The 21,237-nt window shown below is 37.1% G+C and overlaps 1 protein-coding gene across 9 annotated transcripts in view; it reads right to left on the minus strand.

The window, feature by feature from the left end:
• The window catches only part of MTUS1 (microtubule associated scaffold protein 1), a 138,213-nt gene that overhangs the window by 57,615 nt on the left and 59,361 nt on the right, over nt 1-21,237 (minus strand). For 5 of the 9 annotated variants that reach the window (XM_037526311.2, XM_037526308.2, XM_054701019.1 and 2 more), the window contains 3 exons: nt 13,532-13,693; nt 4,167-4,301; nt 1,951-1,989 (listed from right to left, as the gene is read on the minus strand). In XM_037526311.2, coding sequence (XP_037382208.1) covers nt 1,951-1,989; nt 4,167-4,301; nt 13,532-13,693 — 336 coding nt within the window. Of the gene's footprint in view, nt 1-1,950; nt 1,990-4,166; nt 4,302-11,198; nt 11,462-13,531; nt 13,694-21,237 lie in introns of those variants that run through there. The other 4 variants (XM_037526309.2, XM_037526314.2, XM_037526317.2 and 1 more) reach the window with 3 other exon arrangements.

Genomic DNA, 21,237 nt, shown 5'->3' on the forward strand with positions numbered 1-21,237 from the left:
GTAATCAGATCAACAGTGGCTTAGGCATCCCTGGGCCTGCCTCGTGATACGGGCTATACTCTGAAGGTAGTCAAGGAATGTTCTATTGTGATTTGCAGATAGCAAATAGGTCACAGTTGCCTATGAGTGGCCAGCTCATAGGGCCCACATGCCCCCCCTTTCTATTACATGGGTGAGGAGCATGGGGGAAAAATGAAGAGTGGTCTGGTAGATCAGCATGGCTTGTGGGCACTGACATGGTTGGATGTAGAGGCAGCACTGTCAGCCTAGGCAGACAAGAAAAAAAAAATAAGAGGCATAAAAATATTTGAACATAACTTTGTAAAGAAAAACCTGTCCACCATATATGTGGGTGAGCAAGTTTGGCAAATGCAAGAAGATCATCAATGGATTGTAGGAAAACTTGAATTTTATGGAGCTGATTTAGTAACTTGGCTTGAAGGTCACGAACAGAGCCCTCCAAAGGAGAATCAAAAAGGCTTGTAAAAAATTATGTTGTTGGGCCTCCCTGGTGGTACAGCGGTTGAGCGCTGGGTTGCGAAGCTGCCCGCAGCCTCTGCAGCGCTGTTTCGATCCCCATCTGCGGGTGAAGGTCCCACATGGCGCATAGACCTCTCCTGCCGCCAGCTGCTCCCCTCAGCAGTGTATTTTGTCAGTCTGCCTGTTCTGTTCCCAGCTCTGGCTCTGGTGAATTCTCCCACATTGCTGACTGTACCCAGTGCTTGTATAAATAAATAAATCTTTAAAAAAAAATTATGTTGTTGGAGGGCCTAGGAGTAGGGAGATAAGATTGTTGGCAGTAATATTAGTTACACATAAGTGACCAAAACCTATATTACACTGAAGGAGAGAAAGCGTCCACAAGGCTTGCTGTTGCCTCATCGAGTTCCTACCACAAAACAGCAACAAATTTCCTGCCACAACAATCTCTAAGATTAAAACAGTTATATTAGATTCATTTAGTCAGCCCTTTTCCCATGACCATTAGGAATGGCAGCCAGCAAAACATAGAAAAAACACAAACCAGTACTTGCCAAGAGAACTGCAAAATTTATATTTTTAAAAACTACAAAATATCATTCAAAAAAATGAAAGACAACATAACTAAAAGGAAAGATATCTCACATTCATGGATCAGAGTGTACTGTAAAGATGGCAATACTCTACATTTCATATATAGGTTCTGAGCAGTCTCTATCAAAATCCCAGCTGACTTTTTTTTTAGAAATTGGCAAACTGACCTGAAACCTCTTTTGTCACCTAAAATAGCCAAAACTGTCATGAAAAAGATGTTAAAGGGATCAAAACTTACAACACAGTAATCAAGATGTTGTAGTATTGGCAAAGTAGATATGCAGATACATGGAATTGACTTGAAAGTCCAGAAATAAAACTTATGGTTAATAAAGGTTAACCACAGGTAAACTATGGTTAATAAAGTTACCATGATATTGCATTGAGGGCAGGAACAGTGTTTTCAATGACTGGTGCTGAGACAACTGGAAATCTAACATGCAAAATATGAAGCTTGACCTCCTACATCACACACAAAAACTAACTCAAAATGGATCAAGAAAGTATAAGTTTCTTTTTTTTTTAAAGAAAGTATAAAATTCTTCAAAGAAAACACAGGCATCATTCTTTATGACCTTTTATCAAGCAATTTTTTATATAAAATGACAAAATCATAAACAATAAAAAAGTGAACTTCATCAAAGTTAAAAATGTATGTATTTCAAAGGGCACTCTCAAGAAAGTAAAAAGATAAATCACAGAATGGGAAATATATTTGCAAATCATATACTTTATAATACACTAGAATAATAATATAATAGTATTCAGAATTATAATAGTACAATACAGTAGTATTCAGAATATATACAGGCATACTAGTGAAAAGACACAAAAAATAATTTTTTCCATCCATATTTAATATGGTCAATCGCTTACCTGAATTTAAAGCTGTAAATAGATTTTTTCTTGAAGGACCTAAAACATAAAAGAAGTATTTGTAAAAGATATGTATGCTTTATTTGAAATAACACACAAAAATAAGTCATTTAAAAAGAACTGTTTCATTTCCAAAACCAATCTTTTAACTTCTAAATCTTAGGTTTGGGATGAGAAATACTGAGATACAATACCTTTATTAAGTATATTTTAATAAAATTGTATTCCAAAAACATTAAAATGATAGCTTAAGAGTGAGGTAAATTCATCTTCACAAATTAAATATCAATTTAACAGAACAAACTACAATAGATTTTCAGACAAGAACTGCTGAAATTAAAATTTTAGTAATACTGAATGCACACATAATACTACCCCAGTGTTGACTTGATGAAAGACAGTCCCGTGTGTGATTTCTCAAACTGCCAAGAGTTAAATCTAGTTCACTTGCTGTTCAGCTATGAAGGAAAATATAATAAAGCTTTTTCTCCAAACTGTACTATTTAAAATACAACTAGGAAGAATTCACTCACAGATACATAGATACCAAATCATCAAAGATAGTACAATTTTGTCAAACCAGGAAAGTAACAGGTATAGAGCTACAAAGTTAATTCACCAGAAGAAAACTACAATTGTTTCTACTTGACATGAGCTAGTCATTTCTAGGGCACAATCATCTGCAAATTACTAGTTGTAACAGCTGCCGCACTCTCTGTGGAATTTGGTAGATCACCTCCTAAAATATGTGGCTGTTCTAAGTGGAAAGCCTGGATTCCCACTCAAGTAAAACTTTTGTGATACAAAAGCTCACAAAGTCAGTAGCGAGTGGTTTTAGAACACTGCAGTTTCCTGCTCTAAAGTTATCAGTGAAATCATGAAGTTCTAATTCTCCAGAAGTTATTTTAGTATCAAAGTCTGACAGTTTCTTTTCAGTTAATGGTGTGTATATGCATTATGGGGTTTATCATCATCAACAAAAAGCAGAGATTCACACACTGATGTCATCCCAGCAAGAGAATATTTGATCTTTCAGTAACTGAAGACCTTGGACAGATGCGAAGCCACTGGCACAATGAAAAATCTGTGTGCCAATATTTATCACAATTTTCTCTAATTCAGTGGAAAGGAAAAAGTGTTGATAAACACTCACTAGGCAAACAACCTCAGATTACCAGAATAATCTCATACTCACAAACACACTCTGAGGTGGCTACAGTGCAACAGAGACGCTGTCACTGCTGGGAGAGACTGACCTCTTTCTGGAAAGTTATTTAGTGACATATTAGCAATTTTAAAGAAGATTCATACATTTAAAACCAGTGATTCCTCTTTCAGGGATATCCATGGAATTAGAATCTGAGGTAATGAACAAAGTTCACATTCAGAGATATTCATCTGAGGATAATGTATAATGTATAATGTAAAAGTCAGAAAGTGCCTAGGGAGGGACCAGGGCATTGGAAAGTAGTGGACGACTGCACAGCCATTTTAAAAAAAGAGGATGACTTCATCATTAATAAACACATTGTATATACTATACACCAAGTTTTCTTGAAAGAAAAACAAAACCATCATCTGTGGAGAAGGAAAAAATAGAGGAAATGGAACAGTCATTAGTGGTTAAATGGGATGAAGGAAGACTGTTTCTGTGTGTCTCAGATTCTGTTATAAATATGGGTCATTCGGAATTATTTTTCACTTGAGCAATTCACTAACCTAATTCTTTTCACTAGCCTAAAGGCAACGTTTAAGGTGCTTCAGATCCATTGTGATACAGCAGTGTAAAGATTTCATGACCAACATACACCATACACTTTCTGTAAACCTGAAAGTTATTCTTCCTAACCACAGCAATTACAAACTGGGTTACCACAAAGATGAAGAGATAAATAATAGAAGAAAGAACATAGCTTGGACCAAGGTAGGAAATAAACTAAACATTTCTAGCTCATTGCTTTAGATCACTGCCTTAGAGTAACATAACTCTAACGTGACTTGTTCTATCCGCCGATTTATCTGTAGTAGGTCATAACTGAAACACCTCCTGACTCAGAACAAGAATGACTCTCTTGGTGTAAGAGTGTATTATATGTCTTTATTCAACATATGTTTTAAATATAATTGTTAAATATGTCATAATCCTAACTGTCCAATTTTAATTTCCTACGGCCAAGGACCTGTCTCCTCTTTTCTATCTACAATGAGGACCATACCTTTTGGGGGAGTCTTGAGTAAGTGTGCTTGAGCTCTGTGTACCAAAGGTTTCAAATACAAGGATCCTGAAGAACCATTTTGAAATGCTGGTTTTGGGGGTTTTTCCTCATACTTGATGACAGCGGCATTGCCAGCTGTAATAAAACAGAAAAGCACGTTTTACTTCACAGATCAATAAGTAGCATTTTCCACAACTTACTCTTCCTTCTTGAATCATCAAGTCTCACTAAGCATCTACATTGGCCCAGGCATTACTGTGTGCTGCAAATACAAAGATGGATAGTAGGTAGTTCCCGTCCTCAAGGATACAATGTAAACACTCTAACCAGAATGACCATACATCTGAGGACAGATTTTATCCCAGATAAAAGTTGAGCCATAAATTATATGGTCTTGCACGCTATGTGACAAATATACCCAAGGGCAACTATGAGGCATTTCTGTCTCCACGAGGATAAGTCAGAGTCCAGGGCAGCCAGTTGCAAAATAAGTCAGAAAGAAAAAGAAAAATACCAGATGGTCTCACTCATAACAAGAATCTAGAAAACCTAAATATGGACCAAGAAAAAGAATAACTGTAAGAAAGAAAAAAATCAAAATCAACAAACAACTATGAACCAGAGACACTCTTTGTTGGGGGGGGGGGATTGGGGTCAAAATCAGGGTTGCAATTGTATGGGGAATATAAAAATTTAAAAAAAATAGCCACAAAGATGAGATCTGGATCTAATCCTCCTCTGCTATAGCGTTAGACCTGTATCATCTGCCTTGGAATAAAGGTGCTTCAGTCCTAAAGCTAAAATATGGAAATGAATCCCACTTAAGAAAAATGTTTACATAGATTATTATGTAAATCTTTATTTTTAATAAGCAGGCAAATCTCTCCAGATCCCTCCCCAAAAAATAGTCCTAGGTATTTAAAGAACTGCTTAAGAAAGATTGATTGCGGGAATTTTGATACTAACCAAATTTGCTTGGACTGTAACCTAATTCTGAGTTTAGTAGAATTAACTAGGCAAAGGGACTCCCACAGAAGACAACTTACAGCATTTCCCAGGGGAAAATGCCAGGGTAATAGTGAGAGGGAAGAATTAAATGACCAAATATAATACTTTAGGTATACTATGTCAATGAGTGCTAGAAAGGGCATCTTCTGCTTTTGCTACAGTCTCCGACTTTATTTCTCTTTCTTCACTGGGATTGGAAAGACAATCCTAGCATATCATATGACAAAGACACTTCAGAATAAACAAAGAGCTTTACAAAATAATAGCGATAATTTATAACTTGCTAATCTTCTAGCAGAACCAAAATCTGAAACCATAGAGAAACAATTATGGCAAAGACTTGAGTAGTTATCTTGCTTATTCTTATTTTTAGTGTTTGCCCAAAAATGACTAAAGTCCTTGGCATCAAAAAACAAAGTATCTTTCAGTTGCATAAGACAACTGTATCTGACCACTTTTATATAGCTTCTTCCTGAACTTCCTCTTCCCAGTGATGGCTGCCCACTGGAATAAAAAGGAACCAGAACCTTTATAGTATACATACAATTTTTACTTGTACTTAGGCAGGAAAAGGGTAGAGGGGAAAGAGAGCAGAGTTCATTGCCAGCTCTCTGAATTCCAAATGAGAACACATTTTCACATTGTACTTTTGCTGAGGATGTACTTGATCTACCACGAGGTCTTATGAGTGTCCTTCAGCTATGGTGTGGCAAAGTGGACTTTGTGGCTACTTCAGGAATCATCACCATTATCATCATTTATGGCACTGTTTGGCATAGCGGAATCTACCTTTTAAAATCTTCTAAATGGCAAGAACACTAGAGGAAAGATTTGAAAACTATACTGACATTTAAAGATAAAAACATTTTTCAAAGTTTCAAATTTTATTAAGTGCTATTTTTTAAAGTAGCAGCAATTTATTAAGGAAAAAAATTAGAATGTCCTTAAAAAATGATTCTATATCCACATATTTCCTTTTAGTTCTCCATAACAGAATCATCATTGAAAAAGTACACTGTCCAGAAGCTTAGGTTCTACAAGGAATTTTAGTTTTTTTTATTTTATATATTTTTTACATCATTTTTCATTTTTGCACAATAACTGTTTTGTTCTACCAAAGATTATCATGTTTCACAACACTCAGGAGTGTAAACATAGCACTTTGTCCTTTTCTCTCTATATCCATGGAGAAAAAAATCCAAACAAAAATACTTGGAAAATGTTTTCTGGTTCTCCCTTGCCATGAAAGGTAACCCTTTTTGTCGATCTCCTCTCGCTAGCCATACAAAGCACTGGCATGTTTGTGTTACCATATACCCAACTGGGCCAGAGGGAAAGCTAGAGCTTCATTCACTGACTGGCTCCCAACCCTTCCCCCAGCACAGACTGGCCTTATTGTTTGTTTCTTAAACAATATTTGACACCCAATTCTAAGCACCCAGCTCTATTCTAATCTACACTCATAATCATAAATTTCTTTATTGCTTGGGGGGAAATAAAATTTGCTACCCCAAAATACGTCTTTTGATATCAGGATTATTTTGAATTGACTATTTTTAAGAAACAGCAGACAGAAGTACTTCTTTACCTTCTCCTAATTGCCTAAAAGAACTTAAAACAGGAGGGGGTTGTTTCAAGAAGGGAGGTATCATCAGAGATTACTACAAAAATGTAACTAGGTATGACAGGCTGGAGGGAATTAGCCAGTCTTGTTGGTTCAACTTCTTCTCATAGCCCTTTTCTCTCCATGTAGCATGAAAAACATTTGTTTACCAAACATTTGTGTGTCCCAACTTTCTGTAAATTGTCTTCCCCACTCCTTTGAAGTCCCAGCCACCGCCCCTTCTTCCTAGTTCAGAATGGCCTATAAATACAATTGCATGACTCTCAGGGAGCCTTTTTAATTTGCGGAGTCCCCATAGACACACTTAAATTTGTCTTTTTCCTGTCAACTGCTCTTATACCAACGTAATTACTAGACCAGGCAAAAGCACTTTGAAGGCTAGGAGGAAACTTTCCTCCCCAACATTACCAACCTACATCAACTCTCATTTCAGAAAAGTGTGAAATGGCTACCTTATTAGCAAGTACATAGTAGATTTGAAGACAGCTAGAAATTTTCCATTTGGTTAAACCATCCCAATTCCTACAACAGTGCCTGTAGATGTAACATTCAGACCCTGAAAACACACTCTTGATGGACATCAAGTTTCTCTAGATGGAGCCATCTGTTACTTCTTCCTGTGCCCAGAGGACATTTTCAGTATTAGGTCAAATCAACAGAGCCTCCCCTCCTACTGACAAGTTTCTGACAATTTCCTACCCTTCTTTCCAATTGTCTCCTTCTCCAGAATCTAGAAAACTGGATTTTCTCAGCATTGACAGAGAGCTAATAGAAATGACAACACTGGAGACACCATTACTGAAAACCTCAACATAATCTTTTAAAAGATGGATGGGGGGATTACTTCACAGCCTGGAAGTAAGAGAAGCAAAATTTCATGGGGTATACTTTTAGATGCTCATATAAAATGGGTATTGAATTTTACTTAGCCTTTCAGTTTTTACTAAGTAAAAATCCAAGAAAGGAAGTAAATGTTGTTATTAGAGTCTTAGCCCTATATAATAGTACTCTGCACTTCGATCTTATTCTGAAAACATTTAAAAATTACATTCAAAACAAATAAGCCATCTATTCAGATTTTGAAAAATTATAGACCGAATAAAAAATTCCATGATCCCAAATTCGTGCTTTTTCATTTCTAAGTTATAAACACAAAGACCTTCAGTTACCAAAGAACTCAGTAAAAAGACCTCCCACTAAAGCAAGACACATTTCTCATGAGGCACAATACTCCAGTCCCTTGGCTCTGTCACACACAGATGTTGTTGTCCTGGAAACAAACTGTCTCGTGGCCTGTCTTCAGGCTCAACAGAACACTGATCCAGTCCCAGATCAACTCTGTAACATGTAAAGGTCAGAATCCATATTTGGGGGTAATATTTCTGAGTCCAACCAACCCAGCTACACACACACACATTTTCATTTATACATGATTAATTACATGACTATATTTTTATGTGCTATGATTATCTATTGCACATATTTCCCACCTTCACTTGCTTCTTCACTTTACTAATGGTGGGGAAAACCTCACCACTTGTACGTCATTTTCTTGATTTTCTAAACCTACTCTAAGCTGATCTACTGCTTTCTAGGAAGCCCCAACTTGAAGGATATATGTCACTGTGAAGCATGAGGCTCTCTAAGTATTTCTCCTGCCCTCTATTTCAGTTCCTAAGATGAAAGCAGGTCAGGTAACCTACCCTGATAACTAGATTTTCCCTCACCCAGAGATATTTTAACCAAACTCTTCAGTGGCAAAAGTTCCCATATAATAAAAGAAAGATCACAGTTTTCAGTAATAGAATGGAATCAATGATAACAGAGTTCTGGTGCAGACTTGGCTGTGCTAAAACTTTACTTGTCCCTGTGTGTATGACAAGTGGATATGAATGTCAGCTATGGGAACAGAGGCTGCCGAAGGGCCCGTTGTAAAGAGGACTGTGCTCAGCCCCACTGAGGCATCTTCAGAACTCTCCTGCACACAGTGTTATCTGGGGCCAGGACCACTCAGTGATGGCTGGTCTGTAGGCCCAATATATGAAATGCCACATGTAGTTGCCAAGTTATCAGCCATCTCTAATATACAGTTTTTAAATTGTCCTTATTTTGTTATCATTTCAATTATGCCAGAATAATTCTCTGAAATCCTATTTTCATTTCCCTATGGTCAAAATCTGGTTCAAGTAAAAGGGAGAGGGAAGGGAGAGAGGAAGAACGAGGGAGAGAGGAAGACAGAGAACTATGTGCTAGAGTCTAAAGAGAAAATGAAGAGCTATTTTCAGAGAAGACCAAGCAAAGGTTTTCCTGTGAGAGAACTTCTCATTGTTCCAGAATTTTATTTGCAAACTAAATGGATGCTTTTCACACAGCATCCTCGCCATCTAGTTAACATTAGTTTTGTTCTGCTTATTAAATTACGTATGTACACAGAGCCAACATTCTGTTCATTTCTTGAATTTGGGTGGATTTACTCAGCACTCCCTACTGTGCCAGATCATCTGCCTACCTGGCCTGAAATCAAATCACTATGGAAGTCTAAGCTTTCAAATTCCAAAAACAAAATTGCTTAACTTTGTAATAACAAGAATATCTCCTATATACCCTAGGAAAACACTCAAAGAATAAAATAGCAATCTGCATTTTTTTTTAACTAAGGAGGCCACTCAGATGTGTGTAAGTACTAAGCACATTTTATAATATAGGGTCGGGGTATGTATATTACTTTTCCTGCCTCCCCCCATCCCTGCCCACTGTATACATCACCAGTCAAACACAGGATGCTGTGAAGCTGAAATCTTCCTGAAAAATCTTTCAACACTATTCCAGGTGATTCTTACCAAGTGACTAGTGTTGGCAGGTGAGACAGTACCTACTTGTCATCTTACAATAAAGAGAACTAACTCTTCATAAGATTAAATAAGACTAATCTTTCCATCAACATAATCACTTAAACAACTCAAAACACCACCTTGTTTTATTTTTTTCACTACAAGTGATCAGAGAACATTTTTTTGCTGCAAGGATTCTGAAAATATCTAGTATGCCCCTCCCATACATCAGGTGAGAATTCTCAGGCTAAGACAGCAAAAGGCTGTCCAACTTCTCATGAGTTAGTGGAAAACTGGCTGAATCCAAGTTGAATGTCCTTTTCTATCATGCCATGTCAGCCAAGGCTCAACACTAAGGTGAAGGGAACGAAAGCTCCATTTCTTTAGTTAGACTCCTGCTGTTCTCCTATTTCCAAGAGAGTGCAAATAGCTTTGGTGTGCATCTCTTATATTTCCCCTCACCATCTGTCTCTCAAAAATAAACATGTTTTCATGGCCAAATTGGAAGGAGAAGGAAGCCCCGGGACTTCCTTTTTGCTTACATGCCAAAATTATACGCTCTGTCAAGACTTCCTATATACTTACTTGCACAATGGTCCTTAAACCTTCAACTCTATTTGAAACCAAAAAATGTAATTTATTTTTATCCAATCTTCAATACTGGACTTTAGCTGAATCTGGAAGAACTCATAAGCTCTAGCCTCTATAAATGAGCACATTTGATATAGAAACTACTATGCAGTATTTCATGCTAATTTGCAAAAGAAAATCAATATCATAACTTTAATTTACTATGCATAAAAGAAGACACAACAAGAACCTTCTAGAGATTTATTGTCTTGTACACGATCCAGTCATTGTAAAAATTGGTATTGTTATTTCTATAGGATCCTGAAGCATCAAAAAATCAGAAGCCAATTTTACAACAGCAGTATGTGATTTCACAAGTTCTTAAATGATGCCAGTAACAGTATTACATCACAAAGAAATGAGCAGACAAATCAAGAAAATATTCTTTAAAAGGGTTCAAATGTTTCACCCAATGTGAACTAAAATACTGACTGAAAGATTATTTCCTACCATAAACCATCATTATCAGAAATGGTAAAATGTCATCTTACAATGATTTTTCATGTTTTAAGGTAATCTTGTGAAAGCACACATCTTTAATAATTTTGGGATATAATGCAATTTAATGAGCAAGATAATAAAAAGTGCTTCTTTAATTATAATTCTAGTATTTTTCTATACTCTTACAATTATAAGCTACATTTACAAAAACTACTAGTTATTTAATCAAAAATATGATCAAATAATCTTTCTTAATAATTTCATGTCAAGAACATCACAATGCTATTGAATTATATTTAGCAAGAGTTCCCAAACACACAGAAAAATAAACTTGATTCTACATAGAATCATTCACAACTTAAATACAAATATGCCCCAGAATACAATTAACAAATTGCAAGTTACAAATATAGCAATCAAGAGATGCCAAATCAATTTATTGAGTAAATTTAGGCATGCTTACAAAGAAAAGAATCAAACCAGAAATCGTCAACCTACTTCTTTTCCCAGTAAACGTGGCTAACAAAGGAATTATACAAAGGCTGTAGGATCCCAGGACCAGCAATGTCAACAAAGTAGCATCGTAGTGTCTCTCTGAACCACTCGGTGGGGTGAGTGTAGAATTGATAAATATTTTTGAAGAAATATCCGTTTCTGTACAACTGCGAAATCCTCCTGGTACAGTCATTTAAAAGGATCAAAGCAAGCTTAAGCAGGAAAAACTGCAGCCATGTTCATTCTCACATCCCTCATGCTTGCTCTTAGTGAATGAGAATGGAGGAAAAAAAATCTGTAAGCTCCAAGGCACTACACAAAACAGATTAACCCAGCTAGCAAATCAAACTAAGAAAGAGACTCACTGATTTGAATGCTTAATCAGCAACAGGGACACATCACCACTAGACAGGCTCTGTGGGTATACGGTAAACCCCTTTGTTGAAAGACAAAAAGGAACGGACAAAAGCATTTTACAACCTCCTTAGGAGTGTCAGACACTACTGAAACCGTGGCCAAGTCAACATGGCTGTCAATGGAAAATGCTAGCTAAGCAGCACTACAGAAGGTGTCAGCTCCTAGTGTCACAAATCCCTTTACTACACAGTCCTCCCAGAGCACATGAGAGAATCTGTTTGGCAGTTTGTTTTTAAAAGTCACCTTATAAACAGGAAGTAGAGAGTGATATGACCATAAAGTAATGCATGTGTGAATCACCTATTCAAATTGTCAGAGAATTGTCTGTTACATGCAAGCCCTTCTGAGCTCACGCCACAACTCACATTTCAAACAGTAGAGAAAACCCTGTTAATTTTAAACATAGTCCAGTACCCCTAAAGTTCTGCTCTTTAACTACTTACTACCATGAGACCAGCTACAGCTAAATGACCTCGCAAAAATGTACTCATTAATTCAGTCATTCATTCAATGCCTCCACAAGCACATTCTCAATTCTGTCACATGCTGGCTGAGTGCCCAAGGACTCAGTGACAACCTCTCTGAGCCTCAGTTACCTCATACATAAAGTCAGAATAACAGCAGATGTAACTTGAGGGCTGGGAAGGGGGAAAGTATGGTACCTCCAACAGAGCTCCACACCCAGAAGGCTCCTTGATTCTTTACCAGAGAGAAAGAAATCCCTCCTCCCACACTTTTTTCAGCTTGTTTTATCTGGCATTCCAGTTATCCACATTAATAGCTTCTTTCTCCTCAACTACCTTCTAGTAAGGACCATTTCTTTTGCATCCTGTGTCCCTCACACACCCATGGGGATGCCTGTACACAGCAGGTGCACCAAGGTGGTTCAAATTAATTCACTGGTTTGTGAGGAAATTTAGAAAGGAAATGAGCAAACACATACTAAGACCAACTACATCTAGCAAAGGAAAAGGAAGACTCAGTTAATTTCACCCATTTTATATACAGTCAACAAAATTCCTATTAACTGAAAGCTTTAAAAAAAATTTTTGAGTTTTGGGCCTCCCTGGTGGCGCAAGGGGTTAAGACACAACCTATGAAGCTGTCCACAGCCACTGCAGTACAAGTTCGATCCCCCGGCCGGCCTGGGAGCAACCTACATGGTGCAGCAGACCCCTCCTGACTCTCCTGCTGTTCCCCTCAGCAGTGTATTTCAGTCAATCTGCCTGTTCTGTAGACAGACTCTGTCTCTAGTGAATCCTCCCATCCCCTATACCTCTGGCCTATACCCCAGTTTTTGTATGCATAAATAAATCTTTAAAAAAAAATTTTCCGAGTTTAAATTACTTTGAATTAGGCTTAATAGTCATATTACACCAAATTTAGCATTCAAAGTATAGAATTACAAAATACCCATCTACAAATTAGTCTTTTACAAAGTACATAGAATTGTTTTTTTCCCCCTGATTTGCAGATGGGTTCCAGTAGCCCCTCACTTGCAATTCTGTCCTTAAACTAACCAAAAAACACCAACCAAATGTGCTTCAAGTAAAGCACTTCAGAAACGTTCATGGAAAAGGATACCAGGCACCTTTAACATAGACCTTTTCCGGTGTTTCAGAGTACACTCCTCAAATAAGAATGTTATTGAAATCGTGTTTTTCCCTGGGGACTACACCTGAGGGGGGTGGAAGCAAATATTGTTTAAAAATGAACAATGATGTAAAAAAAATTTTAAAAATTAATATAAAAAAAAGAAATAGTATTTTTTCCTGCCCAACTTTCGGAACAATTCCATATATATTCTTATAATCCCTTATATCTCTGATTCAAAAATTCTGATGTATTTGTAGAGCAGTAGTTTCTTCTTATAACTAAGGTTTCAACAAACCCCAAAGTCTGATGTGAGACCGACTTACAATTATTGCTGTAAATACTCAAATCGCTGTGGGTGCTGGTGAGGGAGGTGGTGCTTCCAGCCCTCCGCAGAGCAGAACTTTTCAAAGCCGCTTTGGACTTAGGAAGTGGTCTAGGCAAATTCACCCAAGATGGCTGTGCCGTTTTCGAGGATGAGGGTTTTCCTTGGGATTTAAAAAAAGAAATTTCCTCTGCTATTCATTTCAAAAGCTTTAGGGTTATAAACAAATTCCTGCACCAACAACCATGTCAAAATACAAAATGAATATTCGCAATTATGTAACTTCAGATGGAACATAAAATCTTCATATGAATCGTTTTTATTTTTGATAATTTACAGGCATAAGCGCAGAGATGATGGTGAAGCAATCAAGCTATAGAAGAGGGGCTCTAATCCTATAACCTGAAGTAATTAACTCATATCTTCTCTAACACAGAGACAGTTCAGGAGAGCTAGTAGAATAGAAGCTTTTGGCAAAGTTGAAATCAAAGAATAAACAAACTGTTGTGACCTCCTCCCATACTGTTGAAAGTAAAGTAGTTCATTTGCACCTTAGGCTACCACATAAAATAGTGAAAATTTATGAACAACTAAAACAGGAGGGAAAAAATTCAAATTGATGAGAAAAACTTCATTTAAAAAATGCCTACTGCCTAACACCAGGTGGAGCTATGTTATTAGCATTGTTTTCAACTTGCTCCGGCTTGCCAAGTCTATGGTCTTCACTTAAAACTTCACTTTCTTGCAGTAAATATTTCCACTTGTCGAATTCTCAGGCATCTTTGAAACCACACAATACTGATACCCACACCTATACCCAAATATGGGCATTTCTCAAATTCAATCCTTTACTCACAAATTCCTTCATAGCCACCTTTCTTGCAGAGTCTACTTTGCTTTAACCAATGCTCTTATATGGATGAATCCCAAATTCTCACCTACAGCCCTATCCTCCTTCTGAATCCAAATGCCACTAAGGTTTTGAATCCCTATTGTTTACATTCTTTGTTGATAAATTCTTTGTTGGAATTTATAATGAGACTCAACTTCAGGCACACACAAAAAGGATAATAAAGGGCTTATTTACTAAAAGGGGAAATGAAGAAAGGAATAACTCAGAGAGAAAGAACAAGAGATAAATTGGTGAAAGCGTCCTACCAGTTCCACTGAGGTGGAACCCCAATAGCATGCTGAAAGCCAACAGAAAAACAAGGACTCCCAAGGCCCACGTGTCTGGTTATATACCCCCTCAGTTCTCAGCAATCCTCCCCTTCGGTGGTGATGACATTATGGGATTTGTAGTCCTTGGTGTCCTGGACCTCTTTGGTCTAGGGTGGGGATCTATAAAACCTATTTGTGAAGTTTGTTCAGGACATCCTTTCTTTGTCCCAGAGATTTCACTTAAAAAATCTCATCTTAACCAGAATAAAAGGAGTTTAAGCTCTTTGGGTCTGACATTTAAGGTCCCCAACATTAAAGTTCTATCTCCAGCATTACCCTGTGTATTATTCTTTTTTTCATCAATTTGTACTTTGCTCCAATCAATTGAGTTTTCTAACACCAGATGCACTATTCCAATTCACTAGACACATTTTTTTTCTCCAGAGATCTTCTTTTTCAAATGCTACAAATTCTTATTTACCCCTTATATTGTGTCTAAATAAGTGTATCAGACTGCTAAAGTCTTCTCCCTCCATCATTTCCGACTCCATGTAGATCCTGAACATGAAAACTAAGGTCATGACCCAACCTAAAATATAAGTCCTCATTATCTACAGGGTGTTATTTTTAATCATCTTAATATTTCATTTTGAAGGCAATTACCAACCTCCCTCCTATAGTTTTCCATACCTATATTCCTCTACAAATTCATACACACACACACACAAATTTATTTCTATTTCTCCAGGCCACATTATTCCTCTGCTAAGGCCCAGCTTTATGAATGAAATGGCCCCTCTCTCACCCACAGAATATAAAGTCAGTTGTTGATTCTCTTTTAAATCCTTGCCACTCATTTGCATCTCCACCTCAGATCTACTGAGTCAGTCTACATTTTAACAAGATCCTTGGTTGATTCACATGCATACACCCTCCTACTAGAGCATGTTTCAATAGGATTCTTGGACTAGTCTCTAAGGTCCCTGACAAGAGAACGAGGACCTGCCTTAATTCTCTCATAGAACTTAGGAAACTGTCTAGTGTGGAGATTTAATAATTGTTTGCTGGATGAGTTCATTTTTCTTTTAAGGAGAAGGGGTGGGTGTGGAGTATAGGGAGAGACTGGTGAAACGGTACCCACTTTCAGCTAGAAGATGAATAAGGTCTGAGAAACTAAAGTATAACATAGTGACTAGGGTTGAAAACACTATTGGATCAATGAAATTTGCTGAGAGTAGAGAGTAAATGCTTTCACACATACACACACACAAAATATGGGACATGATAGAGGCGAAGTCACAAATGAGAAATTTTTCACCATGTATATATTACATCACATATCACAATGTACTCTGTCTTACAATTTTACTTGTCGATTATATCTCAGTAAATCTGGAAATACAGACATGATGATGACATAAATAAAGTTATTAAAACTTTAAGCGCCCAAAGTAAACAATACATTTTGTTTACTTCTCATCATCTATAATGTACACTTAACCACTATTTACAAGCTTATTTGTCTTTTGTTAAGCTAGATAAAGGGAGATATCTTTCTTTACATGCCTTATAATAAATAGCAAATGATATTCAGACATTTCATTTTAATTACATTTTTAATTACATTTACCCACCAGTTTTATTTACTTTTGGAGGAACACAGTTTTAGGATGTAAATTTACCAAAGTGTTGTCCCTTCATCAGCAGCAGCAACACTGTGATGCGTCATCAGAAACCATGGACAAGGCTGAGCTAGTAACAGGACTATCTCTGTGCCGCAGCCACAGCGCAGTCAAGGGTCAGCAAGTTTGAAAACTTAACTAACTCTTCAGGAAGGGATGCTTCACAGCACTGTTTCTGAAAGCACTGCAGGTTTACAGACATTTCCAGTGGGCTTCAGAATTACTACAGACCTGTGTCTCTGGTTCTAATACTCAGCCTGGCATCAAGACCCCAAGACTAACTGCCACTCCCCTTTCTTTATGCCATTTTCACAAATCTCACTGTCATTTCCAAGCAGTCCCACCACCAATACCTAATGGTAACTGTCAGTTAAAGCCAAAATCTTTCCCATTGCACCAGAACTCTTGATCAATGAGCACTGAGGACACTGAACATACCCACTTCTAAAGATTAGCTCCTTTAAAGATGAGAATAATCCTAAGAGGGTATTACTATTTCCACCCCCAGTTTATAGAGGAGAAAACCACTGAAGTGGTTAAATGGCTTTAGTTTATGCAGCCATTACTAGTGACAATGAGGCCTAGAATTGCCAACAGCCTAAGTTTCCTCTACTGTCCAATGGAGCAGAAGCCATCCGGGTCAAGAGAAGAAGGGGCAAGCTTAAGGCAACTGCTTTCCTCCTATTGTGAGGAGGGTGCTCCTTTAGTGCAATTCTCGCAATCTGCAGACACCTCGCAGGCATCGCTGTTTCACTACAAGTCTCAAGGCTAAACCTCATAGCATCTGGATTTCATACAGGGAAGCAGTAAAACTTGTGTATCATAAGCAATACTAAAAGACAAGGAAATATTGGGTTGACAGGCTGAGTAAACTGAATACCAAATGCTTAAAAATAAAATCAATACAGGTCTTTTCTGACTTACAGGTCTGAAAAGGTAATATTTACCTGTTCATCTCACATAGTATAACTTACCATTGACCTGAACCATAAAGACGTTTTAAGATCTATCTGCAGAGGTACTGGCCTCGGTGGTTTATTTTAAGGTCATACATTTAACATAAACTTACATATAAACAATGAATTTGTTTTGGTGCTATATTTATAACCATCTTTTGTCTAGGAAAAATCTGGAGTAATATGCACATTACCTTAGAGGGTAACTCAAAGTTAGTGGATGTGAAGCTACCTTCATCAAACAAACCATTTACTAGAATATCCATCTTGGAAACTACAATAAAATGTACTGCATTCAACAAAGAAAAATTCAATAAGGAATATCTAGCAAAACTGAAACTCTAAACGAAAGATAATTATTAAGTTAAAAAGGGGATGTTATTATTTTATTTAGTTTATGTTTATCTATACATTGAAAATTCCAGGATACACTAAAAATTCATGGGGCTGTTCTGCAATAGAGGGACATGGAGGAAAAGAGAAGGCCAGGAGTGGGAAATGCTTCCTTTTTCCTTTATATACTTATACGTTATTGCATGTGAATTTTTCTTTTACAAGGAACATTTTTACAAAAACTAATAAATATTAAAGACAGTGGTGCCGGATATTTAACCAGGCAAAAGATATATAAGATAAAACAAAAACTAGATCAACAATCAGATTCTCATAATCTTTTATTCCTGGACAACTATAAACATCAGCTATTCCCTAATCGAAAGAAAGAAAAAAAGAAAGGAAAGGAAAGAAAGAATGTAATAGCTTTTAAACAGCAAAGGAAACAGTCACTCTACTACTGAAAATTTTTCATGATATTATTATGGTATGTTTTCCTAGGACCATATATTAAAACCAAAGAATGAACACCTGACTGTCAGCCCTTTGTTCTGACACCTTTATTAAATGATTCATTCTCCATGAGAAAGCTCCAGGGCCCTTCAGGTATGTATCATAATCTCTCAGCTCCAATTTGGATTTCTCCATTCTTCAAGGAAAGGCCTGGGAAAGAAGGTGGGTCCCACACTGCTCACAAAACACCTTCAAAGTAATGAGAGTGGTTTTGCAAACCACAGAAACATCTACCAGTAAAAGCAGTTTCTCATTCCTCAACTCTCAACAACAATGAATTCAGCTTTAATCTATTTTCTGCAAGATTATTCAGCATTGAAAATTTGACTTGCTGTTATTTATAATAAAAATGTATGTGTTTTGAGGTGAGATTTTTATTAGTTGACCCTATTTTGTTACTTCATTAGAAGACACGATCATCTAAAGAAAAATCTGGACAATGGATTCATATCAGGGGCTGTTACATGAGCATTTACTTTCACAGAAAGGTTAACTACAAGTCATCATGAACGTAAATGTATAAGGTGGAAGAAACATCTGACATCTTGCTACAAATATTTTCAGTAAAAATTATAAACTCTTAGAGAATATATTGTATCTCACAATATTTTGTTCTGTGATTTTTATAACTTGGCAGCATGGGTGTATTAGGAGAAAAAGAGAAAATGAGTATAGAGGGGTGGGAATTAATAGCTGGCATTAATTTGCTGTTAAAGATGGCATTAAATGTCAGGATAAAAACTTCAGACCTTAACTGTGAGGTGGACACTGTAAGGAGGGAAGATGGAAGAAGAAGGGTACGTTTGTAGTAAAACTTGATGGTGTGGTAGCACCATGCAGGGGTCCAATGAAGGGAAGAGCTTGAAATCAGGGGAACAAGGTAGGAGGATGGTGTGCCTGCCAGGGCTAAAGGCAGAGGGAATTTTAACTAGATGATGAAAAGATTACTGAGGTCAGCTTGTAATGTAAAAATTATATGTTAATATATACATTTATTTGAAAATAAGTTACAAAATAAAATTAATGAGGCATATAAATGGCAGAGCCACTAACTACTAGAGCTGGGAAAAGAATGTGAAATAGACATAAATTACCTATTGGGTTGTGGGAAGTCATGACACATTTTTTGCTTGAAAAACAGAAAAAATATGTTATGACTTTTCTGATAACCCAAAAAAAAAAGAGAAATTATGTTGATAGTTATAGCTTGGGTTCTTTTAACACAACTATATAGAGGAGGTGACCTTTGGACTGATGATCTATAGTAAATAGGAATTATTATAAAATTAAATCTACTTAAAAGAACAAAAAAAGTAAAGATAAGATATGGGGCAATAAACTATGCAACTTGAAACTGTTCCTGGAGGGTCACTCTCAACCTTCAGGTACAAATTCTCTCAACAACACTGTTTACCATCTAAAAATTTCATTTTATAGGCTGAGTGTTACAGACTAAAATCTATTTAAATAAACCTCGGTAGGCTACTTACAAAATAAATTTTCAACAATCAACAGCTTTCCAAAGTACCAGGAAAAATATTTAAGAGTCTCTATTTTAGCAACAAAAGGCAGTTGCACACATATTCTATTTCTATGAATAAATTTATGGAAAAGGCACTCACATTATGGGGAAAGTTACAGAAATAAGGGGCAAAAAATATTTGAGTACGGCCTCCCTGGTGGCGCAGGGGGTTAAGACACAACCTATGACGCTGTCTGCAGCCTCTGCGGCACGAATTCGATCACCTGGCCGGCCAGGGAGCTACCCACATGGTGCGGCAGACCTCTCCTGTCTCGCCCACTGCTCCCCTCAGCAGTGTATTTCAGTCAGTCTGCCTGTTTTGTTCCTCACTCTGTCTCTGGTGAATCCTCTTACCTCCCCCCCGCCCAATACCTTCTTGTATGCATAAATAAATCTTTAAAAAAAATTTAAGTGATTATGTTGTTCTTTCCTGAATTAATATATCAACTGACTACTATTCCAATCTAAATCCATATGTGCCTTTCTTAAAGGGGGAATTAGAGAATTTAAAATTTAGTGAAAAGGAAAGGGAGATGAGCCTCTTAGATACATCTATCTTAGAGGATTTGTTTTATCTCTCTGGACTTTTTCTCCTCTGAAATGAACAAACAGACCACCACACAGAGTAAGATGATCTCTGATCTCTTATGTGCACTTCAGTTTAAGTATATATGCTACATAGGAGTAAGTACTCATTTTTCCCAGTTTCAACTCCTGTTGCATATCCATTGTTTTAAGTTATAAATGTTCCCAATATTTGGTTTAAAAAAAATCAAGTTAATCTGGAACAGTTAAAAATAACTCAACATTCTAGAATATAAAAATGAGAAGAACTACAAATCAACAATGAAAATAATTAATCTGGTTGAAAATGGGCGAAGGACTTGAATAGACATGTCGCCAAAGATACACAAGTAGTGCAACAAGAACATGAAAGAAGGGCCTCCCTGGTGGCGCAGGCAGTTGAGCGCAGCGCTGTGAAGCTGTCCGCACCCCCTGCACTGCCAGTTCGATCCCCGCTGGCCGTGGAGATGCACACAAGGCGCAGTAGACCCTCTCTCCTGTCTCGCCCACTGCTCCCCTCAGCAGTGTGTTTTGTCAGTCTGCCTGTTCTGTTCCCCACTCTGTCTGGTGAATTACCCCCCTACATATCTGGCCTATACCCCGGTTCTTGTATAAATAAAATAAATCTTAAGAAAAAAAAGAACGCATTAGGCATTAGGGTAGTCCAAATCAAAGCCACAATAAGAAACCACTTCACACCTGTAAGGATGGCTATTATAAATACATACATAGGCATACATAAATGTAACAGTAGTAGGGGCTAAATAATAAAAATTAAAACTCAAAACAAATTAACAAGTGCTAGCAAGGAACCTGTGCATTACTGATGGAAAAGTGCAATGATATGGCAATTCCTCAAAAAATTAAAGAGAGAATTACCATGCGATCCAGGAATTCCTCTTTGAGTAGATAACCAAAAGAAAAGAGAGCAGGATCTCTAAGATATATATACACTCAACCATGTTCATCACAACCC

The sequence above is a fragment of the Talpa occidentalis genome, unplaced genomic scaffold, assembly GCF_014898055.3.
Source record: "Talpa occidentalis isolate TD23 unplaced genomic scaffold, MPIMG_talOcc4v2.1 talOcc4.4, whole genome shotgun sequence".
Taxonomy (NCBI): domain Eukaryota; kingdom Metazoa; phylum Chordata; class Mammalia; order Eulipotyphla; family Talpidae; genus Talpa; species Talpa occidentalis.